Below are 27,746 nucleotides of genomic sequence, written 5' to 3'. Positions count from 1 at the left end.
TAACTTCAGAAGTTGTGTATGAACAAATGGATGACTGAATTAATGAATGCCTGAATGATCATGAATTATTAAAAATGTAACTGAAGACAATAACATGCATGTTAATAATTTTACCTAGAAGTGACACTTGTGCTTCACATCTGTCACTTCCGACTCCGTTGTCTACTTCGCAAGAGTATCTACCGGCTGCCTCCATCCTGTCGGAGTAAAGAACCTCCAGGATGCAGGAGTTGTCTGTGGTGATCACATTGTACTGATATGAGGCCCAGATGAATTTACCATCCTTCTTCCACGTCACATTTATTCTGGGGGTTCCAGCGAATGTGACTTCAAGCCTCAAAGGTTTGCCCTTTTCAGAGGAAATGTCCTTCAGCTTCTTCACAAAGTGGACTGGTTCTGAGAGAGGTAATTCCATTATCAGTTACTTAAAATTCACTTTAAGAAGAACACACATATTCAAAAGAAAGATATCATGCTGACAAACCTTTCACAAACAGGTTAACTGGGCAGCTTTCCTTCCCTGCATCGTTAATGATCTGGCAGGTGTACTCTCCTGCATGGGACCTGTCCACTCTGTGAAGCACCAAAGTGGCGACGTCGTTCTTCAGGGCGATCTCGCAGCCTCTTCCATGCTGCATTTCCTTTGCTCCCCTAAACCATTTGACCTTCAGGGGGGCACTGCCTTTCACTTTAGCTGAGAAAGACACGTTTTGGCCAGGCACTATTTCCTTCGCTTCAGGTGTTTCCACAAAAGATGGAGGTTCTGGGTTCAAATAAAAAAGATGTGTTGTAAGATAATCATTAACTTTCTCTAAGGAGCCTGATCCGGCACTACGGAAAATATCCTTTAAATGTTCTGTTCTCAACTCTATTCACGTCTACTGACCTGTCACATTCATGGAAGCACTCGTTTCACTGGCTCCTGCAGCGTTTACAGCTTTACATGTGTATTTGCCAGAATCGGACATCTTGACTGTTGGGACTCTCAGTCTGCAGCTATTATCAGTGCAGCTGATGTCATAGTTTGGCCCACTCTGGATCTCCTGGCCGTTGTGGAACCAGGAAGTTGTTAAAGGGGCAGAGCCAGCAACCTTACACTCCATCTCACCAGGTTTACCCACAACAAGGTGGGTGTCTCTCAGCTTCCTTATGAAGCTCGGTGGAATCAATTTATCTATTGTTAAGAGAACAACAAGTTATAAAGCATTTCTGAGCTAACCTCTAATTAAAAACGATTAAGACGTTTGTGAAAAGGCCACCAACCTGAGACAGAGAGCTTAGTTTTGCAAGAGGCTGTACCAACATGGTTTGTAACCTGTAGTTTGTATTCTCCAGCGTCTGCTTTTTCAGCAGACCGAATCTTCAGGGTTGCAACCTTCTTTGTGAAGGACAGCTGATACTTGGCACCAGAAGAGATTGCTTCGTTATCCTTGAACCACTTAATTTTCAGATCTGGTGTTCCAGATACTGTGACTTCAATAGCTGTATTGTCTCCTGACTTGACGTTCAAGGACTCGGGGCTATCCACAACAGCAGCAGGTTCTAAAAATTAGGAAGAAGATATTAAGCTAAACAAATCCTCACACTAGTGGTTATGTCATAAAGTCTGGAGTTCTACAAACCTAGAACAGTCACTTGGGAGACAGACTCCACAACTCCAGAGTCATTCCTCAGCTGGCAGGTGTATTTACCAGCTGTAGTTGAGTCAGCTTTAGGCACTACAAGGGTGACCACATTATTCTCAAATGTGATCTTCCTGTTGTCACCATCTCTGAGAATGTGATCTTTGTCCTGAACCCAGGACACAGTCAAAGGCTCGGAGCCTCTTACTGTAGCTGTCAGTGTTAGCTGCTGACCGGCGGTAACTGACTGGTCCACCAGTTTCTTGACAAATGCTGGTTGTTCTGAGTAGTGATGGAAAAATCAAAAGTGAGTGGAGGTAATCACACAAAGCTCTGAAGAAATGGCCATTGCGTCTGTACTAACCTTTTAGGCTAATGGTAGTGCGGCAGCTTTCAGTTCCTACATTGTTAGACACTTTGCACTCATAAAGACCAGCATCTTCTTGGTCCATTTTCATGATGTGAAGTGTGGCAGAACTGCCCTCACTGACCATCTTACACTTTCTGCTCTCCTTTAGTGGCCTTTTGTCTTTGTACCAGTTCACCTGGAAAGGTGGAGTGCCGTACACCTCACAGTGTAGACTGGCATCTTTTCCTTTTATGCCCTCTATCGGACTTGGTGTTTTAATAAAGGATGGGGCCTCTGGAAGATATATCAGAGATATATTAACAAACTGAAAGCAATTTGGTCGGGCAGTTCCATAGGACAGAAATTCTTGTTGAAGGTCATGCTTAAGTTCAGTCCATGCTAGAGGAATCCATCCAGACGGTGACAGAAAGATCATTAGTAAGAGAATGGAAATCAAAGAAATTAATATGGAAAACAAAGGGTTAACTATAAGGTAAAGGGTAAACAAGTCATTCCATCAAAAACAGGGAGAAACATGTCTCTAAAAAAAGAGGTAACACACAGACACATGCTATCAGACACACTGGATGTCAAGAATCTGATTTTCTACTGAAACAGAAGGAAGACCATTGGACTCCATGCTGAAGTTTTTACACAGAAACCACTCTTAAAGGGTTTAACTCAACACTTCTAAAAATCTGCATCATCACAGATTTTCATTCCTTCTTTTTCATGCTACACAAGTTCAGAGGGGGTAAAATCCACAAAACGATTAGCAAAGATATCTGTTCGATAGCTGACCTTGAACTGTGAGAATGGTGCTGCAGCTCACACTGCCAGCATCATTATGAGCCTCACAGGTGTAGACTCCGTTATCCTCAAACCTTGTGGTGTGCAGCTGGAGGTACGCAGTTGAGTCAACAAACATGATCTTATAGTTGTCTCCGTCCGTTAGCTTTTGGTCATTTTTGTACCAGCACATAGTCAGGGAGTGTGAGCTGGTGGCCTTGCATTCAAGACGGAGTGCCTCACACTGCTTCACAAAGGTAGTGGGAGGAAGTTTCAGGACAAACTGAGGGGGCTCTGCAAAGTCAAAAAAAGATCAAGTTACTATCATCAGAATAAAGTTAGCCTCGAATCAGTGTGAGGTATGGAGGATGGCAACAGACTCTTAAGACAACACAGATATTCCTGGTAAGAGAAGAAATGGTAAGGTGGTCAGGTGGAGGAAATGAACAGGAGCTGTGAGAATGCAGAAAAAAGATGGAGTTAATCAAGAGGTAATGGTAATGGACAAAAAAGAAAATAGTCCAACCTTTCACCAACAACTCTGCTGCACTTTTCACCGTGCCTGCTTCGTTGCTAACTTGGCAAGAATAAATTCCACTTTGCAAAGTCCCGACTGAGCAGAGCTCTACAGAGGAAGAATATTCCTCTCGTCTAATCGAACATGATGGTCCTGTGATGAGTTCGTTGTCATCCTTGAACCATTTCACTATAAATGGAGATGTTCCTTCAAAGACGCTTCTGAAGAGTACAGTAGACTTTGGAATAACAGCCTGAGACACAGGCTCAGCTACGAATCTTGGTGGCACTAAAACCCAAACAGAAAAATGATTACTATGCATGACTAACAGACTTTGAGTTGAACATTTTTATAAAGTCAAACTTTGAATGCTAACCTTTAGCTGTGAGAACTCCACTGCACATACAGCTGCCTGCTGTGTTGGTAACTTTACAGGAATATTCTCCTGTATCATAACTCTCACTCAGTTTGAACTGCAGTGAAACAGTATTTTCATCATGCAGAAGTTCATATTTGGAGCTCTTGGTGATCTTTTCTTTTCCTTTGCTCCATTCGACCGATACTGGAAGAGAACCGGCCACTTTGCACTCCATGGTAACCACTGAACCCATGATTGCTTGAATGTTTGTTAACTTCCTAATGAACGTCGGAGGAATTACTTCCTCTGTTAAGAGTAACAGTAAAAGATGATTAGTCAAAGAAAAAACACACAATGCTATAACTGAAAATATTAGTTATGTCAAGAGTTGAAGAGTTTTTTACAAACCTAAAATAACCAATGTGATTTTACAGCTGCAAGTCCCCACAGAGTTTGTGGCTTCAAACAGGTACTCTCCCCCGTCAGCCAGCTGAGAGGACTGTATGTTAAGAGTGCTGACGTTGTTCTGGTAGCATAGACGATGTTTTCTGCTCGACTGGAGCTCTTTGCCATCTTTAGTCCATTTTACCCTGATCTGAGGAGTTCCAGCTACCCTGCACTCAAGACTAACCGGATCTCCACAAGTCACTTTGACTACTTCTGGTTTCTCTTGGATCGTAGGTGGTTCTACAACACCGAGAAAAAGAGGTGAGTGCACTTGTTATTACCATTCAGGCTACCTATGTTGTTGTGCAGAAGAATCAAACATGAAGTGGAGGTACCTTGCACTACAAGGGTGGCAAAGCATTTGTCCTGCCCGGCCTCATTTACGACCTGGCAGGTGTATTTCCCGCCATGAGTCGCTTCACAGGCAGGAATCCTGAGAGTAGCCTCTTTGTTCTTGTACGTTTTCTCAATCTTTGGATCCTCTGGGATCCAGTTCTCGTCTTTTTGCCATTGTACAGAGAGAGGTAGAGACCCTTCCACTGTGCAGCGAAAGACAGCAACGTCTCCCAAAAGAGTGGAGACATTTTCTATCTTCTTGACAAATGTTGGAGGGACTAATACAAAGAAAAGATGTCATTGTAAAACCATTAAGTGAGCATTGCTGTATGTCTAATGTATGTCAGTGTGATCATCAGTAAAACCAACCTTTCAACGACAGAGCTGCAAAGCCAGTACAACTTCCAGCCTCATTGGCTATGACGCACTGATAACTACCAACATCTTCCACTTTACAGTCCTGGATCTTCAAACTCACATTTTCGCTATCAACGATGTACTTTTGGCTGGATTTGATTGGCTTGTTATCTTTGAACCATGTGACCTTAAATGGGGCAGTTCCTACGACTTTGCAAGCAAATGCTGCAGTGGAACCTTTAACAACTTCAACAGACATCAGCTCTTCAGCAAACAAAGGTGGCTCTGAAATATCAAAGAAAACCAAGCTAGAGCAACCTTTGATATGTATTAGTTATGAGATATAAAGCTCAGCCTCGACTTCAACTCAAATGCAGATAAGATGTGAACATGTAAAGGAAAACCAACCTTTCACTTCGATCTCAACAGTGCAACTCTCTGTGCCTGCTTCGTTGCAGGCTTCGCAGATGTATTTTCCACTGTCATTTTCACTAACTTGACAAATCTCTAAGGTGGCGACAGAGTTCAAAAACAACATCTTGTGTTTGAAACTTTGGTGAATCTCAGCTCCGTCTCTGAACCAACGCACAGAGATCTCTGGAGTACCAGCAACTGTGCACTCAAACACCTTACTATCTCCCACTCTTACTAATGATACACCTTCAGGTTTTTCAATGAAAAACGGGGGTTCTGAAAAAAAAAACATACACACAGAATTTAAGTATGGTGATCACTACAAGGTAAAGAAAACTGAAAAACGTGAGAGACCAGTATTAACCTTTGACAAAGAGTGTCGTCTGGCACGACGTGGAGCCAACATCATTCTGTATTTCACAGACATACTCTCCAGAATCTGAGGTTTTGGCAAAGAAGAGTTCCAGTGAGCTTGAGGTGTTGTCTTTGATCACATTACAGTCGGCAGTGGATAAAATCTCTTTCTTGTTTTTAAACCATTTGGTGATCAGTGGCGGCGTGCCAGAGACACGAACATTAAACTTAACCTTTGACCCGGGCAAAACATTCATGGATTCAGGCTTTTCAAGGATGCATGGTGGTTCTGTTGGTGGACAAAACCAAACACTTCTATTATAACACCCACATATACAATATGATTATCCCTTAAACTCCAAGAAAGTGCTGAGGATGAGTTCTGACCTTTAACAATCAACATTCCAGAGCACTGGGTGGATCCCGCCTTGTTTTTAGCCATGCAGGTATAGCTGCCACTGTCTTTACTGTCAAGACGACTGATTTCCAGGAAAGCAACATTCTCAAAGAATGTGCTTTTGTGTTTCTCATCAGTCTGGATCTCTTTCTCATCTTTGTACCACTGTATAATCATTGGCAGGGAGCCGGATACAAGACACTCCAGATGAGCGAACGATCCTTTGATGCCTTCCGTCTGCTTCAGTTTTCTTGTAAAAGATGGTTTAATAATCTGATCTATTACATACAAAGTGCAAACAGTGTTCAGTTGGTTGTATGAATACAACAGTCACATTTTGTCATAAAGGATATAAAACTTTAGGATAAACTGACCTAAGACAGTAACAGCTGCCTCACAAGAACCACACCCAGCTTTGTTTGAAACCTCAAAGGTGTATTCACCGCTATCACTTTGCTCTGTTTTAACTATCGTGAGCACAGAGCTGGTGTTTGTGCTTTTTATTTTGTATCTCCGTCCTGAGGTCAGCTCCTTTCCTGCCTTCATCCATCTGGACTTGAGCGGTTTGGTGCCTGAGAATCTGCATTCAAGTCTGGCTGGGTCACCCTGCGTTACACTGATGGACTTTGCATGATCTGAAATACTTGCTGGCTCTGGGATAACAAAATGATCCATGACACAATTATGCACTTACAATGAAACAGAAAAAACATCAAGCTTGACATAAAAGCAGCAGCAGTGAAGACAAAAGACAAATGTCCTACAAACCTGTTACTATGAGTACAGCGGCACATCTCTGAGTCCCAGCTTTGTTCTGTGCCTTACAGATATATTTCCCGCCATGGGATGACTGAGCATTTCTCAAATTCAACTCGGCACTTTTGTTGTCAAAGGACATCTTAATATGCTCGTCTTCTGTGAGCTCATGATCATCCTTTATCCAGTAGACAGTCATGGGAAGTGCTCCAGACAACATACACTTCATAGAGATCTCAGAGCCCACAGTGCAGGACATATCCTCTAGTTTCTCAATAAATGATGGTGGTTCTAGTGAGAGAAGACCATAAAATCAGACTGGAAGATGCAAGAGGATTTACACAAACACAGATGATCCACACTGCGAATCTTTATGTCTGATTGAACCTTGAACTGGGCTGCATAAGTAAGAAAAACATGAGCTGCAACCTTATCTCTTCACAAATTACACTGACTATTTCACACTAAAATACATTATAAAGAAAAAAGTCATGATGCCCGAGTTAAATTTCTGTCAATGTTTACTTCCAGAGTTTATCCAAAATGCCAAAAATAATTTTTGAAATTTGTATAAAAACGGAATTCATAGCCAAACGGGCAACATGTAGAAAGATAACCTTGGACGGCAGATTTTGTCCTTTGACTAACCTTTCATTGAAACCAGGCAAGAACAAGATGTCTCCCCGACAGCGTTTGCAACAGTGCACTGGTACGTGCCAGCGTCTCCAGGCTCACAGTTTGAAATCTGAAGAGTGACGATGTCGTTTTCAACACTGATCTTATGCCTTTTGTCATTTCTGATCAGCTTTTCATTGATGAAGCAACTTATTTCATATGGAGGGGAACCTGAAATGGTTCCTTCCAGGAAAATGTCGCCCCCCTTTACAAGCTCAGCTGATTCAAAAGGCCTCACAAACACTGGAGGCTCTATAAAACAAAGACAGTAAGGGTTATATTTAAAGGCAGTAGAGGGCTTTAGAGTAAGTCCGGTCCACAGAGTTCATTTAGCTGTTCAGGGCTTCCACATGACAAACACCCCACTCTCATGACCCTTTTCCACTGATGGAACTGAATCTGTTCTGGTTCCCAAACCTAATTTTGAACCTTTCAGAGGCCCCAGGGCAGACCCAGAGCACAGTGGAGGGATTATATACTTGTCCGCCCTAGGAATGCCTCAGGATCCTCCAGGAGGAGCTGGAAAGGGTCACTAGGGGGAGGGACATCTGGGGTACTTTGCTCAGCCTTCTACCCCTGAGACCCAGCCTCGGATAAGTGGTTGAAAATGGATGGACGGCACATTTCCACCAAAAATAAGTTGGTTCAGAACCAGAAAAGTTGGTTCTCAGCTAAATAACAAGTTCTCCTTGACCTAAGGTCCGAACAGTGACAATATAAGTGGGCGTGTCATATTCTTGGAAAGAGGATGAAAAGGGTAACAATAAAGACGCTAAGGAAAAAATCATCGGGAAAACAGAGCGTACAGTGGTCTCATTAATATATAAAAACCAATATTGGTTATAAAAGTTGAAAGGTTATTACTCTGATCTGCCATCTTGCTACTACTGTTTACTTCTGTTGTGCAATGCCCTCCGTTGATGAAACATCCGTGATTACAATGGTTCTGACTGATACTGTGGGAAACACAGGCTGGTTCACGAGATAGCATCAAGGTTCCAAGAGTCCTGAACAGAACTGGTTCAAGAACCAGATCTTATCTGGTGAAAGGGGGGCTATTATTGGTCTCCTAAGTCAATGCTGCAACCGAAATACAGCTCGGTTCTTGAAGAACTTAAGAACTGTATATTCTGACTGATGATCAGCCTCTGGGACTGAAAACATTTGTGAAATTATCATTTCACTGCTGAAAATGATCGATTTGGTGTAGAACAAATAGATTTCAAAGTAATTAGTGGAAGCTGAGATATGATTGATAAATATCCTTGCAACTTGTAATCCAGGAAAAGTATCGTGGATCAATGTAAGGTATGTTCCAACTGATGCAAACAGGGGTTGTTCAGAGATCTTTGCTCGGCAAACTACTGCAACTACAACAATGAGTCAAACCTCAGGTCTTTGCAGTGGTGGACAGAAATATAACCTCTTCATGGCGCTAAGGTTTTCTGTCAATGTTGGCAGCACTGAACACGTTAAAGAAGAATGTGGACCAGACTTCATGTCAACAGTCTAAAGTTTATCTAATAATAACTGGGTAAACTCTCTGTAGGGGACGACTAAAGACTGAACCAACCTTTCACTGTTACTGTGCTGCTGCACTGGTCTTTGCCGGCTTCACTGGACGCCATACAGACATAATCTCCACTGTCCTCTACAGAGCAGTTCTCTACATCCAGGGTTGCTATTGAGCTGTCAAAGGACATTGTGTGTCTGTGGTCTGGAACGATTTCTGAGCCATTCTTAAACCATCTGATGGTAATAACAGGAGTGCCCTGCACTTTGCAGGACAACTTCAGAGGTAGTCCAGATTTCAGCAGCTGTGAGGGCTCAAGCTTCATTGTAAATGTTGGGGCCTCTGTAAATTGACAGTAACAATTACAGTAAAAACAAGAGGTTAAGTAAAGAAAATAGCAGTTGAGTGAATCATGTGTTTAAAAGAAAGAATGAAACAGCACCTTTCACAAAGAGGGCTGCAGTGCAGTCCACCTTCCCAGCATCATTGGATACTTGGCATGTGTATTTAGCAGAGTCACTGGATTTCACTGAGTGAAGCTCCAAAGAGCTTGAAGAGGAGTCTTTCTTTATGAAACACTTTCCCCCAGTGAAAATCTCTTTCTCCTCTCTGAACCATTTAACAACCAGAGGAGCCGATCCTGTAAAGACTGCTTTTATCACAACATTTGATCCGGGTGCAGCATCCTGGGATGCAGGTTTCATCGTGAAGACTGGAGGTTCTGGAGTTATTTAGGAAGAAAAGGAACACATGTTCAAAGCCTATCAATAGCTCCTGATTATTTGTAATGTCAAATTCTTATTCAATCTCAGCTAGGTAAAGTAATTCAACTCTTCTGACCTTTAATGGACAAAGTACCACTGGTTTCTTTTACTCCAGCATCATTCGAGGCCCGGCATTTATAAACGCCACCATCACTTTGTTCCAGGCTGGTTATGGTCACAATGGCTTTAAATTCACTGAATTCAACTTTATGTTTGTCATCGCTGTGGATTTCTTTATCGTCTTTGTACCAAGTAATAACCATTGGCTGAGATCCGGCAACTCTGCATTCCAAGGTAACATCACTACCAATACTCCCGTCCACTTTCTTCAAAGATCTGGTAAAGGATGGTGGAACTGCGCGATCTGTGTAAGGAAATATATCACAAGATACGTGACCAAGGGCCAAATCTTAAAGTTGGCATTAAAGAGGAATTCTTGGTTAAAACTAACCTATCACAGTGACTGAGCAGGTACACTGGTCTTTTCCGACTTTATTGGACACCTCCATTGTGTACTCTGAGGTGTCTCCTTTATCTGCTGAAAGGATCTTTAAGATAGCAGTGGTCTCCTTCACAGTCATCTTATATTTACGGCCACTGATCATCTCCTTCCCATCTTTGAACCACTTCACTTTGAGCTCTGGGCTTCCAGAAATCGTGCATTCCAACGTGGCTGATTCTCCTGCAGTCACACTGATGGATGCTGCTTTGTCTATGATCCTAGCAGGTTCTAAAATACAACATGAGCTTTAGAGTTAAAATCATCTACGTCTAAACTTTGAAAAATTTTGAATAAATAAAAAATATCTCCTAACCTTGAATTGTTAGGACAGCTTCACATTTCTGCTGTCCCGCCTCGTTTTCGGCAAGGCAAGTGTACTTGCCGCCGTGTTTTATCTCAACAGAGGAGAAGGAAATGCTGGTGACATTGTTCTCAAATGTCATTTTGACATTTGGATCATCATCTCTCAGCAGCTCAGAATCTTTCATCCATTTAACAGTGATGGGAGCTGAGCCTTTAAGGGTTCCCTGTAGCTTCACTGTATTTCCCAACACTGCTGTAGCACTCTCGATCCTCTTTGAGAACATAGGTGGCTCTGAAATAACAGTATTTGTGATATAAACAACAGCCAAGAGGAGAACAGTAAATTAACTATATCCTGTTATTTCTTTATCACTAACCTCTCTGTTTAGTCACTGATGTTGAGGTTACTGACCCGACCTCATTTGATACGACACATTCATATTCACCAGCATCAGCACTCTCAAATGAGTGGATCTCCAGAGAGGCCAGGGCTCCCTGTGACACTATTCTGTACTTCTTATCTGCTGATAGACGTTTCTTATTCTTTTTCCAAGCCACCTCGAACGGTGCAGAGCCCGCAATCTCACACTCCAACACAGCTACAGATCCTCTGACAGCCTCTAAAGGCACTAACTCCTTTCTGAAAGATGGAGGTTCTGAGGGGGAACAGACAGTTCAGTTAGACGAGTTCTTACTCTGAAAGTTTGGTTCTGCAATCAATTTGCCTACAAACCTTTTACTGTAACTTTAGTGCTGCAGCTTTCACAGCCAGACTCATTGAGAACCTCACAGGTGAAGTTCCCAGTGTCACTCAATATGACATCCCTTATCTCAAGAGTTGCGACACCATCCTTCATACTAATGTCATATCTGCCTCCAGCGGACAACTCATCGTTGTTAAAGAACCAGGTGGTGTGAAGTTCAGGGGATCCTTTGACGGTGCACTGCAGCCTAGCAGTGCTGCCTTGCTTCCAGACTGTGGTGGCCTCCAGCCTCTTTACAAAGACTGGTGGCTCTGGAGAGGTGTGTGGTTAGAAGAAGCCAATATGAAGTCATTTAAAAATAACAACCCAGCATTGTAAGAGAAGAGTTTTAAGACACCACAGAATACAGTTATGTTCATTTTCAGCACTGCAGATTTACAACAGCTTCAAATACTGCAGCAGCCAAAGCCAAATTTACCAGACAGCCCTTACCTTGTACCTTCACCGAGGTGGAGCAAGTTGCACTCCCAGCTTCATTTGTCACCGTACACACATAATTTCCACAATCTTTCATTGTGGTCTTTAGGATATCAAGAGTGACTGTCTTATCCTCAAAAGACAGTTTACAGTCTGGAGACTGATGGACTTTTCTACCATCTCTGGTCCAGGTGACAGTGACTCCAGTGTCCTCATCCACCTGGCACTCCAGGTGCAGAGGACCTCCAAGCACAGCAGCAAGTGGACCCAGGGGCTTTACAAAGTTGGGCTTATCAATAACATGCAGCTCCGTGCTGCACTCAGCCATCCCAACATTATTCGACACCTTGCACACATACTGCCCCCTGTCAGCTGGCTCAAGTTTGGTTATCTCAAGAGTGTGCTTATTTCTGTCACAAGACGTTTGGTAGTGTGTCGGCACATGGGGTAAGGCCTGGTTGTCTTTGAACCAGACAACATTCAGTGGAGCAGATCCTGATATTACACACTGTATCACTGCCCTCTTTCCAACAAACACAGTCTGAGGGTCAGGTTTAGTTATAAAGGCAGGGGGGGATTTCTCTATAAGAATTCAGAAAAAGAGAAACACATTAGTAGTAATATGTTAGACCTTGTTCATTTACCTTAACCAAAACCTGCCAATGAGACACAAACAAACCAGCAGAGCAAGAAAGCTTAAAAAAAAAGCAAGAAAAAGCAAAGTTTCTACCAGCAAAAGATACCTCATAGGAAAAAGAAATCAGCTCAAGATTCAAGTTTCATTACAAACCAATAACAGCTTCAAACCAGCAAGGCGAAGGAAACATGCACTGCTCTTACCTGTCACGCTGAGAGAGGCAGAGCATTCATCACTGCCATGTCGATTGGACGCCTTGCAGGTGTATTCACCACCATCCTCCTTGTGTGGGCTCAGAATCTCCAGAGAGGAAGTGCAGAAGCGACTGATAATCCTGTACTTATCACCCTCTTTGATGGGGTGTCCATCTTTGAACCACTTGAAGCTCACATTTTGAGCGTCCTCAGTTTCACATTCAAACTTGGCAGGGCTGCCAATGTTGATCTCCATGGGGACAATTCTGTGCCTGAACACAGGTTTCACTGCATTTTTGGAGAGAAAGAAAAAGACAAAGTAAATAAAGAGAAGCAGTTGAATTGTTAACGTACAGGACTGTTTCTACTGGAGGTGGTGATGTATTGAACCTGGGATGGAAAGTGACACACACTGAGTTATCCTGTTGTGACTGTGGAGGAGAAAAATGTTGTTAGGTTTAGGCTGAAGATGTGATGGAAGGGATTCTGTGATAAGAATAGAAAGCATGCAAAGAGGAATGGACCAGGAATGAGGACTGATGGATGTTTAAGGACATGGAGTCAAAGGTGATTCCTTGGAAGGACAAAGAAATGGATATAGGGTGATATGTGGACAAATGGATGAGCTTGAAGAAAAGTGAGGATGTTCCTGCTGTCTTGTGAAAACCTCAAACATCCACATTTTGCTTGGAAAGTACCCACAGAAGCCTTAAGAGACTTTGTGTTTTCACGTCAGTCTTTTAAAGGACTTCATGGGCATTCTACTTATTACACTGTCCCAATTTATGGTTGAGGTTTGCAGACAACAGATTTGGAAATCTTATCATTGTGTGAAGTTAGTTGATGATGATATCAAAGAACTGCTCATCATCAAACCTCTTGAGACCACAGTGAGTCTTGAAGATGTTGAAGTCCTGCCGGCTTCATTCTCAGCCTCACAGACATATTCTCCTTGATGCTTCTCCTTGTCAACTTTGTCGATTACGAGTGTGTATGTGTCGTGGTCTTTAGAACACTTGAACTCTTTGCCAGATTTCACCAATTGGCCGTTGAAAAACCAGTTAACTTTGGTGACATACTTTATGGTAGCGGTGAAAATGGCCTTGCCATTTGTCTCAACGCAAATGTCTTCCAGAGAATCGATGACGACAGGGTAATCTACCAGACTGTCAGAGGACTCACTGATCATGATTGCCTCTGAAAGATATTCCTCTCTGGTTTCTCTGTGGACAAAAATGTGCTCACGTTGTTCAACCAGAACCTGACCCACAGGCACTGTGGCGGTCACCTCAGCAGTGGTGGAATCCCTCTCTGACCTGACTGTCTTCTTGCTTACCTGCCGAGCCTCATGAATCTCAGACTGACTCTGAACTGTCGCGCTTTGGAAGGAAGCGCTAGCTTCAGTTTTAATAGCAGCAGACTGAGACACAGCATGAGGAAACCCAACTGCACTCTCTGCCACTATCAAAGTGTCCACCACAGATGACAACACCTCTTTGGACGGCGCTGATCTGACTAGTGCTTTCTGAGGCCTGTCAATCTGCATGGTGCCTGGCTGCTCTGAGGTAAGACTTTGCTGCTCCTGGAATACCATAGTATGAAGAGCTACCTGGAGTTCAGACCTGAGGTCAGCTGTCTGAGGGTATTTACCTTCAAAAGACAGTGTGATCTCCAAGGGGGCACTTGGTGTTGTGATCAGGTATGTAGATGTGGGCCGTTTGGGCTCTCTTTGAACCTTCACCTCCTGTACCTCCACTGCCTCTAAACCCTTTACCACATCAGCCAGTAACACTGGCTGCTCGCTGGCCACAGCAGACTGAAGAGAGTCTCTGAGCTGACGTCGTATATTTAAACTTGATTGTTTGGGAATCTGGATGACAAAGTTGAGTTCTTTAGGTAGAGTCAGAGAGTCCTGAGACTCGTGAACAAACAGAACTTGTTTAGGCTGCGTCATGACGCTGACAGTTGAGCCCTCAGATTTATGTATCTCACTTGACTGCTCTCCCGTTATGACCTGTTTTTCTTCGAGCAACACAGACTGTCTGACTGACTGGCCCTCCTGGATCTGGACTGCAAAGTCCTGCTCAGCAGCTTCTAAGATTGTACAGCTTTCTGTGGCGACTGCCTTCTCTTCTATAAAAACAGGTTTTTTGGGTATCTTAGGCTCAATTTTCATCTCTGGTTTGAATTTCTCATCAGTTGTAAGGCTACTGGTGTGGCCCTCCTCCAAACTCTGGGTGTCTGTGACGTTCAGAGAATGCATGATATTCCAGTAGTCCTCTTTCTGGACTAGGGCTCGCTGCTGTTTGACTTCGGTACTGAAAGGCATCTCTTTCGGCAGCTGCATTGGTTGGGAGGAGACTGTGAGGATGCTGGAAGGCCTAGGCTCAGTTCGAAGCTGTGACTGAACCCCGGTCACTGACACATCGAGATCCTGGTGGTAATTAGCAGTGAGTTCCCTTCTCTCCTCTGAGGTAGCTGCATGCCTTCTAGCCTTTTCCTGTTTCTGTGTTGCCATCTGCTGGTCAGGTTTAGTGATGGTAAATATTCCCTCCTTTGGTAAAACGGATAAAGAATGAACTGACTGGAGGTATTTTGTTGGCGGTAACTCTTTTTTCGGTTGGATGGAAATAGTATCAGTTTTTGTTGAGAACTCTGAAGTTGCCTCACAAACTGCAGTTATTTGGTCTTCTTGAGTCACTGAATGCAACAAAGTTGGACTCTTCCTGGCTTCTGCCTGCTCTGCTGAGGGCTTTTCACTGCTGAACCGTCCCTCAGACTGTAAAACATCCTGATCACTGATAACCTGCAGATTCAACAGTCTTTCTCCCTCTTGTTGAGGCTGCAGACGCACAGATGATGCTATACTTGGCACCTGTCCTGCCTGTTCACCCTGGAGTTCATATTTCTCTTCAGTCATTATCGCAGACTTACAGGCCACGTCTTTGTGTGGTGTGATGCTCTGCTGCTCTGGTCTGTGTATTGCAAAAGCCTCCTCTTTGCATAGAGTAACTCTAGTTTCATTAAGTGGTGCTACCACCGGCTTAGCTTGCTCTTTTTCAATCAACGGTTTAGTGGCTGCATCTAAAGCCGGAAGAGGCTCAGAGTGTCTTTCTGTGATTGGCAGTTGCCCTGTAGACTGAGCCGAGTATAAAATCTTAACCCCCTCTGTGACTTTGAAACTCCTCTCTTCCTCTGGCCGGTGGGTAAAGCCTAAAGGTTCATCAAGAATGAAAAGAGTGGAATCTACTTGGTGACTGCTAACAAGCTGTCTGGGTTCATTCAAAGTCTTCACATGCTCTGGAGCCCGGTCTGTCAAGGCCTCAGCTCTCACTGTGGTGAGTGGGAGGACCTCTTCAGATGTGGCCGACATGAGCTTCGATGGCTGCTCTTTGGCTAACTCCAGTTCCACAATCTCAGGGCTAAGAATCCTTTCAGAGTGCTGCTCAGTGATCTTTTGTTTCTCCTGGACTGAAGATAAAAAAGTTGCCATGTGAAGCTGTTTCATAGGAACAGCTGAAGCCTGAGGTGGATGAGCGGGGGCCACAGACACCCTCTCCTGTATTTCATGAGACTGCAGTACTGCAGTCTGGTGGGTAACCTGCTCTCGATGAAGCGTGGCAGCAGAGATATCGAGCTCTCTGAGGGTTCCCACCTCCTCACTGGGAAAAATCTGCCGGTCTTCGGTGCTAATGGTATAAATCATCTGATCAGACAGAGTTCTTTCCTGCTGTAATCTGGACTCTGTGGTTTGTTCGGTCATTGATATTTTCAAACCTTTTGTCTTCTTAACTATCGTCTGCTCCTCCTGAACTTCAGTGAGAACCAGCAGCTCAGCTGTACAAGAGGCTTCCCCGTGTTGGTTGGAGGCCTTACAGGTGTAGACACCTCTGTTCTCTTGTTTGACACTCTTAATATTAATGAAGCCGGATCCATCTGGGTTGCTCACAATGATACAGAACCCACTAGGCTGAACATGTAAGCTGCCTTTGAGCCACTGAACCTCAGGAAGAGGATCTCCGGTCACAATGTACCTGAAGAAAGCTTGACCTCCCTCAGACAGCTGAACAGACTCAATCGTTTTAGTAAATTCTGGGGCTTTACCAGTTGGTACAAACTTTCTGCTGTCAATTTTTTCCTCCTTTTCTGGCTCCTTTACTTGAACATGTAAATAAGAAGTGCAAGTCGACTGGCCAAATCTATTGCTGACAGTACAAGAGTACGGTCCTTCAAACTCTCTTCGCACATTGTTAATGATCAAGCTATACTCATCACGCTCGTGCACAAATGTGTACACTGACGAACTTGTTATAAGCTGCCCACTGTGGAACCACTGAACCGTGGGCTTTGGGAAACCAGACACTTTGACGGTAAACGTAGCAGTTTCTCCAGTAGTCACAGCTGCTGGAGAAAGTTTGCTGAGGAAAACTGGTTTTTCTTTTTTCTTCTCCAAAGTGCTGGAATAGCGTTTGGACTCTGGCTTGAGTTCAAGTGTTCTGGTTTTATCTGGAAACTTTAGGCCAGTGTAGTATGACTCCTGGGTTTCTTCTTCCACTGTGACGGTTGAGCTAGAAAAGGCTAAGCGGAATAATCACAGTGTAAAGTAAAAGTGAGACACACACTCCAACTACAGTACAATCAGCTGATCTGAAAACAGAACAATGTATGCAGCTACGGCAGAGTTATATTTGCCTGTAAGGTCAGTCAAACAGCCAATTTACAACTTGTTGCAAATACTTTACATTACTGCTGTTCATTCTCCAAAACATGCCGTTACTCTTTCAGATTTTGGAAGGTAGAACAAAAAATCATATCCGATACCCACGAGTCAGCAGACTCTGTCCACCAATGAACACTGATACCCCCTTTCCACCGGATAAGCTCTGGTTCTTAAACCGGTTCCATTCAAGACTCTTGGAACCTTGATGCTATCTAGCAAACCATTTCCACCAGTTTTGATCAGAACCATTGTAATGAAGGATGTGTCATCAACGAAGGGCTATGAACAACAGAAGTAAACTGTAGTAGCGGGTTGCATTGATTACCTTCAAACTTTTGTTCTATTATTACAGAGATTTGTTTTTTTTTCCAAAAACAAGCAGGGACCAACTATGATTGAGACCACTGTATGCTCTGGGGCACGGTGGTGCAGTGGTTTAGCATTGCCGCCTCCCAGCAAAAGGGTTCCTGGATCAAACCCAGGGTAGGGGGTTTGAACCCAGGCTGGAGGAGCCCTTCTGTGTGGAGTTTGCATGTTCTCCCCATGTCAGTGTGGGTTTCCTCCAGGTGCTCCAGCTTCCTCCCACAGTCCAAAGACATAAACCTAACCACATGCTTTTTTGGACATCCCAGCGTTGGTAGCAGCATCCTGGAACGTCAACAGCGGACACAGGAGGATACCTAGCATCTAACATGTGGATGTGAAAGTCCACTGACAAAGCAGCAATATGAGATGACACGTTGTCAGGTTACAGAAAACCTGCTATATTTTGGTTCCAGCTGAGAACCATTTTTTGAGTAGTTCATTTTTTGGTTAAGTGTTTCTACGGTTCAAAACTAGGTGCGGGAACCAGAATGGAACCTGTTCCATTTTGGTGGAAAAGGGGTATGAGATGCAGTTAAAATCTCCTAAGTTAAGAATCTGGTTTGACACTGATACATTTTGTTAAATTTTGTATGTTTTGGAAAAAAGTTTGCAGGAGCCTAAAATATATGAAATTCAAAGTAAATCCAAATACAAGTGAAACATGCTGAAACAGAAAATTCAATTTAAATAAATAAAACGTGAATTTCTTATCAGCACAACCTAAAGACAAAAGACACAAAAAACATTAAAAAGGCCATTTGAAAAAACGTCTACGTCACGGACAAAGACATCCTTGCTGACATGAAACAATATTTACCTTTAATTTCCTCCTGGACCCGAACCATAGGTTCCTGCTCATCGGCAGTTACTGTAAAGACACAGATGTTTTCAAATTAAAAACACTCTCAAAACTGAACATAAATATGGTGCAAGACTGTTAGAATCAGTGACAGGTCGTGCATCCATATCATCCGTTTTTTGTTTTTTTTTCTCAACTGGTATTCTGGCATGCTTCCTTCTGGACTTTAGTGTGCAGCACCTCTGGCTTTTTTGGAAAATGCTCAGTGATATGAGTGTCCCTTTCTCTTGATCTCTTTTGGTGTTTTGGTCAGTAAAGCAGGACACAAAGGTCAGTGACCTCTCCTAAAGACAATGGTTAAAACCTTGTAGAAGAAGTGGTGTCGCCGTGTAAAGAAGTGTGCCTCTGCTGGCTGTGTGGGAAAGCAGTGTGAATGAGTGGTGGGCCAAAAGAAAGCCCGAGCGAGCAGAAGGACCAAAAGCATGCAGATGCCAACCTGTCACTGTGCTGCACTCAGCATCCCCGGCTGAGCTGACTTTTTTGCAAATGTAAGAGCCCCCTTGTCCGGTTCCCACATTGTTAACATTTACACAGCACAGGGGGCCATCATGTTTCAGAGAGTAAGACACAGAGTCCTCAACATTCAACCGGTTGTTAAACCAAATGAGAAATGGTGTGGGAACCCCCTTCATAACGCAATACAAGGAGCCGCCGCCTCCGTTTCTGGTCAGCAGCTCGGGGGGGAGTTTGATCAGGAACTCGGGGCAGCTGGAGAGGCGTTGACCTCGCTTGTCATGAGGAAAGACATCAGGGAAATACAGGTGGCTGATGAGGCTGTAAAGTCTCTGGGAGGATGGAGGCAATGGTCCCGGCTTCTCCACCGCCTCCTGCTTGTGTTGGTCAAGGGGATCTCTACTGGTCTCCCTGTCTGTCTGAGACACTTTACGTACAGAATCGGAAGGGATTGGGGTTTCTGCTTTGGGATTTGCTTCTTTAGCTGGGTGAGAATAAAGTTAGGGAGAGTAATTAGGGGTCAGAGTGTATAAGGCTATGACTGGAAACACTAAAGGGGTTAGTAGGATGGAGGAATGAGGTTAGCGAGGCAAAGCTGGCAACAGCAGGAGGAGAATAAACATGTTATTCTATTACATTTGAAGGGGTTACAGGCTAAGAGGAAATATTAAATAATGAGGGGAGGGGACGAAGCAGGAGGAGCAGGTGGAGAGGTTGGATGGACCAGTGGAGAGACAGACTGATAAAAAAAAGAAAAATTAACCACCTTCAACAGTGAGCTTGGCGGAGGAGCTGTTCTGGCCGTGTTGGTTGGTGGCAGTGCAGCAGTAAATACCCTGGTCTGCCACGCCAACACCCTGGATGACCAGGGACAACAACCCCCCAATCTGAGAGCTCCTCACCCGCTCCGTGTCCACCAGACTCTGGCCATTATGATCCCAAATCACCCCAGTGAAGGGTTGCCCGTCAAAAGAGCAGCTGAACTTGGCCATCTCGCCGCTTCTCACCTGGACGTCGCTCATTTCCATCAGCAGTTTGGGTCTGGCTGAGAGTTTGATACCATAACTGCTCTTGGAGCTCATCTCCATCGAGCGTACGTTCTCCATCTGAATCTCAACCGCCCGCCAAGACATGGAGGACTTCTCAGAGACCATCTCAGTAAACTCAACACTGTGAGCTGTTTGTCCCACCAACCGAGAGCTGAAACTCTCGCTCTGAGCCTCCAGTCTCTGACTGAGCTGACTCTCAGCACCAGTGCTCCAAACACTAGCTAAGGCTTTTTTATCTGGGCAGTAAGAAAGAGTAGAAGAATTAGGTCAACACATCATTCTGCTGACTTCTTCAGGTTACTTGTGTCACAGCTTGTTTGCCAAGAGTGCAGCCGGAGTGGAGTGTTGAGGATCAGTCATGATCAGTGAGGGAGTGGACAGCGGCTGGTTTCCACTGTCAGTCATGCATGCTTCCCTGGAGCCAACATTTAAAAAATTGAAAATGAAAAAAAACAAAAAAACAGCTATAGCTTATGTCCGTGCGCGAGCATGAGAACTTTTCAAAGTTCAGCTCTGTTGTGACCATGCTGCATTCCTCTGAAATAAAGATTCATGTCTCAGAATAAAGACGTTCCTGCTGTTAAGAGCCATCCATGTAGGAAGAGAACACAGTCATGCATCATGTAAGAGAAACCTTTAAGTTATTACCTGTATTCACAGTGAGGCAACACAGGGCTATCAGCTGATTAAAACATATATCTGTCCTGCATGCTCACAGAAACTATTAACTGCAGTTAGTTTTACTGACTTATCATTAAAAATGAAAAAAATTAAAGACCTTCAGGAGGCTGAACTGACAAACGCTTACAAATCCAGGGCCTGGTTGCACAAGGTCTGAGAACAGATGGTCTCAGTCTTGATTTTAAATCAGCCTATTTTTCACAGGCAGTATCACAAAAATAAAGACACACTAATTAAAACTTAAAAGGCCATTCCTCTGTTAATAATTGCTGAGTGAGTTTATCATCAGAAATTGTCTTGTTTGTTGCCTTTGTCAGAGTCAGAGGAGAAGGATAATATCCAGCACAACAAGGGACGTGTTTAGGATGATGGATTTTTTTTTAGCTGTAGTAGGAGTGTGTTTGTGCTAAGCTACACAAAACAGTGTCAAAGTAATTAAAACTATCCCTGCCATTGATGAGATATTCCAGCAATCCCTGTTTTCACTGTTATAAGACAGGAGGTGCTGGTAAACATCTTGTGAAACAGAACCACACTACCGAGTCCAAAAACAAACGAAGAAGAAGATCTGCTGGATACCGGGAGAAGATGTAGTAGCTTGTAAGCTGCACAAAAATGACGGCACTGACGGAAAAATATACGGTTGCACAAGCCGTGGAGATGTTGATGGAATCAGACTTTGACAATTCATGTTTTGATCAATGGTCTCATCTGGGTGCACTGGTGTAAATCTGCAGGTTTTTGGAACATTGCAGAACGGCGCATTGCAAGGAGTTGCCTGTTTCAACGCGTCTCGTTGCAAGTTTCACCCTGCTTCCAGTCTTTGTGCTACACTAGGCTTAACACTACTGATATGACTGATATTCACTCGTCTGACTCTGAAGAAGACAGAAAACAAGAGAATTTCTGAAAATGCGTGATCCTAAAACCTTTGTGCAACCAGCAGTGAGTTCTGTCATACAGAACACATGCCTGAAACTCTGCAACATCCCCCTGATGAACCATGCCGACTTCTACTGGCTCAGGTAAAGTAGTCTTCTTGTGCCAAAACATGCTTCACTGAATATCTGACAAGTGAGTATGATGCATGCACCTTAGGTTTTGATGCTGGAGGGACAGGGGAGTCTCTGACACCTAAAAGTATGTGCCCTATTTACAGATTAGGATGCTCTGATTGATCAACTACCCATCGGTATGAACCCATACTGGAGGGCCTCCGTTAGCTAACCAGCTACTAGTGCTGACAGAGAATTTCGGATTTTGTATCTAAAAGAAAACAGATGATGCCACAATGGAAACCAACACGTTAAATACTGTGCTGATAATCAGAGCATCCTCAGTTAAAACATGCTCTCAGAGAAGATCTTAGTTTGACTATTGAAGAACATGCAGTTCGTACTCGTCTGAACGTAACTGACACGTGAACGTGTGAATAACTCACCATCGATATTCAGAGTCGCAGCACATGTGACCATTCCTGCCGAATTTGAGGCAACACATGAGAACTCTCCTTCGTGGTTATGGAGAACTCTGGAAATGTCCAACTGGCAGGTGTCACCATAATGAGACATCCTGAAGATGTCTGTCTGTCTGATCTCTTTGTCACCACAGAACCAAGAAATCTGCAGGTCTGGAGACACACAATTCATTTGCAGGCACGATCACAGGTGTTTTTAATAACTGCATATTAAACCATTGATAACTGAACACATAGCTACAGAAACATAGATAACTCATTGGCCGCTGGATTGTACAACAGCAGTGTTGCCATATTGGAAAGGGCAAGACTCGGCTGTAAACAAATGACAATAAACAGGAGCTGCAGTTTTTCTGTATAAAAAGCACTATAACATTTATATTTCTGAACTGATCGCAACAAGTCTTTTTTTATTTAAGGGTTTATGATCTACATGTAGAAACATAGAAAAAGTTTTGTCTTCAGTTAGTTATAATCTCAATATTTAGGCTATAATCACTCCTCGACGCTCAGTAGAGAAGTGTTTGTTAGACCGACAAGGACTGATTTACTGACGTAGTGGAAAATAATTAAAATAAAACTGTAAACCCATCTACATAATATAGCCTTATTTGATATCTAAGTATTTTTCAAATAGCTAGCATACTAGCTAGGTAACACTGTCTGCTAATCATCAACTCCTTGATCACAACAGAATATAGTAACTTTCACCACTGCTCGTTTTAGAAAGGACACTGCAAGAAAACATATTTTTTGTTTAGATTATATAATGTTTAGATCGGTTTCTGTCTGCATCCAGGCACCAACCTAGGAAAATGAAAGGCTTGCTAATGTCAGCATGCTAGCAACGATAGCTAATGCTGATCACTGGCAGCCAGAAACAATCATCTATGCTCTATTGTCCATTTGATAATAAACAAAAAACAGGTTTTCTTTCTAAAATGAGCAGTGGTGAAAATAACTATATTCTATCATGATCAAGGAGTTAACTCGCAGATGTTGTTAGCTAGATAGCGTGCTAGCAAGGTGAAAAATTGTCTACTTCCACAATGAATTACATTATACAGGGACGTCTCCACAAGAATTAAGCAAAGAAAATAGACAAATCCATGCCTGATAAACATGACACAACTTTTTTTTTCAACTACACATAGATTATAAACCTGTGAATATAAAAACAACTCATTGCAATTGGTTGAAAAACAAGAATTATAGTGCTTTCCATCAAGAAGTAAGAATAAGTCTTACCGTCCCCAATATGGCATTTATAGTTATATGACTGAACACCTATTAAGATAATTTATGGTAAATGATTATCCGAAGTTCTGGACATTGGAATGTGACGGTACTTATTTTTCAAGCCAACAACCAGAATAAGGCAAGCAGTGGTCACTACCTTCCCCAGAAACGGTCCATTGGAACTGGGCAGGTTGTCCCTCTTTGACCAGGACGTCCCGCATGGGAGTGATGAGGACTGGAGGAGACACCTGAGTCACGGTTTCAACCACCTCAGGAACTGGAAGACAGACAAGATAACAAAAACAATATCAGTGACAGTACTGGTAATCAATCAAGTTATTCATCAAGTTTAAATACTACACATTGTTTGGTTCCAGTTCTGGATTTAGACTAAAAAAGTTAATGAAGACATGATATTCATTATGGATATATTCATAGATATATTCATTTTCAATACAAATTCTGAACTGTAAAATCTGGACTCTGCCTTTCAGCAACAAAATTCTCGTGTAAGACAAAAAAAGAAAAGAGCGAAAACAGATTTCAAAGTCTTGAGAAGTTGCCATAATACATTTTTAAAAATACCTTCCACAATAAGAGAGGCGGAGCTTGTCGCCTCTCCGTAGTCGTTCTTAGCCTCGCAGCTGTAGATGGAAGCGTCCTCGGGGAAGACTTCGAGTAGCAACAGTGCGTGGTCCTCTCCGTCGTGGAGGAACTTGCACTTGTAGCTGGTGGACAGAGCCTGGGAGTCTTTGTACCAGGTCACCTGAGGCTGAGGGAGGCCGCTCACCTGTACGTTGAAGCGAACTGATCTACCTGACATCACTGTCTGGGGCTCCATCTGGCGGACGATCTGAGGAGGCTCCGGCACTGAAGACAGAGAGCAGAAGAGATGCTTTTGAACAGCCCTGGTACATCAAAGGTGTTACCTCCTCTGCCCTGTTTCTTTCATATCTGTAGTGACAGTGTTTGACGTGCATTCAGCAGGTCTCTTACGTCTGACATGAAGGTTCATGGTGCTCCTGTTCCTGCCAGCCATGAAGGTGTACTCGCCGGCGTCGCTCCTGTAGGTCTCAGAGATGGTAAGGCGGTGCAGCTTCCTGATAGTGGCAGAGCTGAACCTCTCCTCCACAGAAAACTGGATCTCCACCCCGTTCCTCAGCCAGTGACCCTCCACGTCTTCCTCATTCACCTCAAACTCGAAGGTTGCTCTTTGTTTCTCAACAACCTGAAAAAACAGATGTACAGTAGGTTTAATACCATAAACTGACATTCCAGTATTGACAGGAGTTCTTGACAAAATCTGCTTCTAGTCACCTGCAGGACATTTTATTTTCATCACATCAAATTACTGTTTTATTTGGTCTCCTCAAAGATACTGAACTTAAAGAAGGAATCGTTGATCTACTACCAAACCAACTAAATCTTTTACATTAAAGTAAAAGATTTAAAATATGGAGATTACACAAAAATCCTCTAATTAATCAAAAATCAGAAAAAAAGAACTTAAAAAAGTCACAAAAGAAAATCTTTAACTCTGTAACTGATGTAAAATTAAACAATGGAGGCAAAACATTTATTTGTAGATAATTAAATGAACTCACAGTGATGTTCCTGCTAACAGGTTCTGAGATTTTAATGTCCCGTCCCTCAACTGTCAGGGTGCCCTTAGACATGCTCGATCCGGCCACGGCGGTGTATTCTCCGGCATCAGACATGCGGACTGACGGCAGAACCAGGCGGTGCACAAATTTATCCGAGCTCATTTTATATCTGCAGGAAAAAAAACAAAGGTAACGTAACAAGTTAATCAAGAGGTTTTCTTAATTTCTACGTTTTCTTGATGTTGGTATGGATTAGTGAAAGTGTTTTAGTAACCGCTGTACCTGTCGGACATCTCCAGCTCCTGACCGTCCTTCATCCACATCACCTGGATGTTCGGTTCAGAAACTTCACATTCAAAAGTTGCTCTCTTCTTCTCTGTGATCTTCAGGTCCTTCAGGTGTTTGGTGAATTCAACCACACGGGCTGCAGCAGATAAAAAAACAAAACCCATATGTATCAGTATGTTTGAGGTTAATGAATCAAATGGAGGTAGTCAGTGGTCATTGGGGAAGTCCTCATGTGGTTCTGGTGATTGAAGCGTTATCTTAACGTTGAGAAGGCACAGTTGGTAAGGGAACAGAAGCTTCTTGCAGTTACACAGTCCAGAGCTGGTGGAGACCAAATTAGAGCTAAAAGGAAAAATGAATGAATGAATAATTCTTACCCTCAACATAGAGTTTAGCTGTAGTGACTGCGGAGCCAGCCATGAAGGTGTACTCTGCGCTGTCTCCAAAGTGAACGTTCCTGAGGCTCAGAGTGTGAGTCAGCTGTTTGCAGCGAGCCTGGCATCTGTCTGTGGACCGGATCTCCACGCCGTTCTTCAGCCACTTGTATGTGATTCCCTCGTAATTGATGTTCACTTCAAACGTGACGGTGTCTTTCTCCTGAGCGTTCAGGTCCTGCAGCATTGTTGTGATGAGGATGGCTGGAAAACAAGGTCACCAAAACAATCAGATGCCTTTCAGACAAAAGTGTAGATAGACAGTCCAAAAACTATAGAATAATAATTCCCTTAATATCTTTAATTACAAATAATACGATGTTGCCATCAGTGATATAAACTAAAAGCAAGAGCTTACGGTTAACGGTGAGCGTAGCAGAGACTCGGTCGTTCCCACAGATGAAGGTGTACTCTGCCGAGTCGTCCCTGCTGGTGTTCATGATCTTCAGCTGGTGCAGTTTTCCCTGAACCACGATCCTGAACTTCTCGCTCATCTCAATCTCAACGCCGTCTTTCAGCCAGGTGGACGGCACGTTGAAGTGAGAAACTTCACACTCGAACGTGGCCACCTGGGTCTCTGCAACCTGGACGCTCTTCAGGGGTTTGGTGACTCGCAGGGCTGAGGGGACAATGTGAGGAGAAAATGTCAGTCTCAGTTCAGAAAAACAGGAAGAATATTTCTAATTTTTATCTTTTGTGAATTTCTTATGCAGTATACATTTTTACATGGGCAATCATTAATATAAGCATTGTCCAACAGGCTAACACCTCACGCACTTTAGCTAACACTGACCAGTTTAACCTCGTGTTATTTTGCTATTTTAGTTAAGTATTTGTGTATTAGTTAGAACTCTAAAGGAAGCAATACTGAGCTAGTTTTTGGGCTCGGTAGCTAAGAAACAGCATTGCATTTATGCTTGACAGTCATGTGCAGATACATTTCTGAAAAATAGGCTTTTTCAGAAGTTGTTCAGGTCGCACCAAGTAGTTCACAGAAGTAGCACCACAGTGGTGTTGGTGTCCCTTGAATCTGAACACTAATCTTACTGGTGGTTGATACCTATAAACTCTCGGCTCAGCAACAGTAATGTTCCTGAACACAATTTAACTTTACATTTTCAAAGACTGCTAATGTGCCGTGCTATGCTAACACTTACACTCGACGAAGAGGTGAGCGCTGCAATGCAGGTGGCCCACAACAACGGTGTACTCTCCCTCTTTGCTGCTGTCCACGTCGTGGACCATTAGTTTGTGGGTCTTCTTCTCGGACAGCATCCTGTAGTTCTCGTCCTGCCTCAGCTCTGTGTTGTTGAACATCCATTTAACAGGGATGTTGTCCTCGGAGATGCCCACCTCAAATACAGCAGTTGCACCCAACAGTGATGTCACATCCTTTGGCTTCTTCAGGATCTTAAGGGCTGCGAAGAAAATACTGTAGTTTTACAAATTGCTGTGTAACTGTTATATTTGCAACTGTACCTCTGGGCATGTTGGGGTTTTAATTCTTAGGAGTTACATCATAAATCTTGAGTTGTGGTTACTTACTTTCAACGTTCAGTCTGGCGTTTGCAGACAGTTTTCCCAATTTGAAAGAGTAAACAGACTCGTCCTGTGTGTTGCAGTTGTTGATCCTCAGGGTGTGGATTGTGCCTTCAACAGTGATTTTGCATTTATTGCTGGGCTGGATCTCAACCCCATTCTTGATCCACTGCGCTCCCTTCACGTCCTCATGGGTCAGCTCCAAGCTGAAAACTGCTTCCTGAGTCTGGACTACGGTCAGGTTCCTCAGGGTCTTCTTGATCTTCACAGCTGTGGGGACAAACATTAAGCCAGGGTTTGGTAATTGTTGTGTCAGTGTCAGTTCAGATCGGATCAGTTCCTCCCAACTTGGGGGTTTACAGTAGTCATTGCTATGGATGGATATTTGCCAGCAAACCAAATTTTAGTAAGGTAAATCTCAATTTAAATTCAGTAATTTTGAGGAAATACTCGAGCCATTTGAGAAACATGCTGGTTAGCCAGCTGACCGTCTCTTGGTGTCCAAGATAAGTTTAATTTCTCTTGTGATGAGCTACGCTTACAGGAAGTAACAGCTACCCCTTCTCAAAAGA

General features: G+C 43.3%; 1 protein-coding gene across 1 annotated transcript in view; it reads right to left on the bottom strand.

Annotated features, from left to right (window-relative positions):
- The window catches only part of LOC144466757 (titin-like), a 63,953-nt gene that overhangs the window by 7,541 nt on the left and 28,666 nt on the right, over positions 1 to 27,746 (bottom strand). Inside the window, exons 29-66 of the mRNA XM_078174173.1 lie at positions 27,181 to 27,444; positions 26,793 to 27,053; positions 25,994 to 26,254; positions 25,579 to 25,839; positions 25,196 to 25,337; positions 24,914 to 25,082; positions 24,306 to 24,537; positions 23,895 to 24,179; positions 23,467 to 23,586; positions 22,035 to 22,223; positions 18,369 to 18,419; positions 12,475 to 12,753; positions 11,650 to 12,216; positions 11,187 to 11,468; positions 10,831 to 11,109; positions 10,464 to 10,745; positions 10,100 to 10,378; positions 9,725 to 10,012; positions 9,327 to 9,605; positions 8,945 to 9,226; positions 7,345 to 7,623; positions 6,709 to 6,987; positions 6,315 to 6,593; positions 5,931 to 6,218; positions 5,554 to 5,832; positions 5,184 to 5,465; positions 4,788 to 5,060; positions 4,418 to 4,696; positions 4,044 to 4,322; positions 3,654 to 3,941; positions 3,287 to 3,565; positions 2,773 to 3,054; positions 1,987 to 2,265; positions 1,623 to 1,904; positions 1,264 to 1,542; positions 887 to 1,174; positions 485 to 763; positions 115 to 396 (exon numbers count right to left, since the gene is read on the bottom strand). Of these exons, the coding sequence (XP_078030299.1) occupies positions 115 to 396; positions 485 to 763; positions 887 to 1,174; positions 1,264 to 1,542; positions 1,623 to 1,904; positions 1,987 to 2,265; positions 2,773 to 3,054; positions 3,287 to 3,565; positions 3,654 to 3,941; positions 4,044 to 4,322; positions 4,418 to 4,696; positions 4,788 to 5,060; positions 5,184 to 5,465; positions 5,554 to 5,832; positions 5,931 to 6,218; positions 6,315 to 6,593; positions 6,709 to 6,987; positions 7,345 to 7,623; positions 8,945 to 9,226; positions 9,327 to 9,605; positions 9,725 to 10,012; positions 10,100 to 10,378; positions 10,464 to 10,745; positions 10,831 to 11,109; positions 11,187 to 11,468; positions 11,650 to 12,216; positions 12,475 to 12,753; positions 18,369 to 18,419; positions 22,035 to 22,223; positions 23,467 to 23,586; positions 23,895 to 24,179; positions 24,306 to 24,537; positions 24,914 to 25,082; positions 25,196 to 25,337; positions 25,579 to 25,839; positions 25,994 to 26,254; positions 26,793 to 27,053; positions 27,181 to 27,444 (10,107 nt within the window). The remainder of the gene's footprint in view (positions 1 to 114; positions 397 to 484; positions 764 to 886; positions 1,175 to 1,263; positions 1,543 to 1,622; positions 1,905 to 1,986; positions 2,266 to 2,772; positions 3,055 to 3,286; positions 3,566 to 3,653; positions 3,942 to 4,043; positions 4,323 to 4,417; positions 4,697 to 4,787; positions 5,061 to 5,183; positions 5,466 to 5,553; positions 5,833 to 5,930; positions 6,219 to 6,314; positions 6,594 to 6,708; positions 6,988 to 7,344; positions 7,624 to 8,944; positions 9,227 to 9,326; positions 9,606 to 9,724; positions 10,013 to 10,099; positions 10,379 to 10,463; positions 10,746 to 10,830; positions 11,110 to 11,186; positions 11,469 to 11,649; positions 12,217 to 12,474; positions 12,754 to 18,368; positions 18,420 to 22,034; positions 22,224 to 23,466; positions 23,587 to 23,894; positions 24,180 to 24,305; positions 24,538 to 24,913; positions 25,083 to 25,195; positions 25,338 to 25,578; positions 25,840 to 25,993; positions 26,255 to 26,792; positions 27,054 to 27,180; positions 27,445 to 27,746) is intronic.

This window comes from Epinephelus lanceolatus, chromosome 14 (assembly GCF_041903045.1).
Source record: "Epinephelus lanceolatus isolate andai-2023 chromosome 14, ASM4190304v1, whole genome shotgun sequence".
NCBI lineage: Eukaryota > Metazoa > Chordata > Actinopteri > Perciformes > Serranidae > Epinephelus > Epinephelus lanceolatus.
This window is presented reverse-complemented; position numbering and strand designations above follow the sequence as displayed.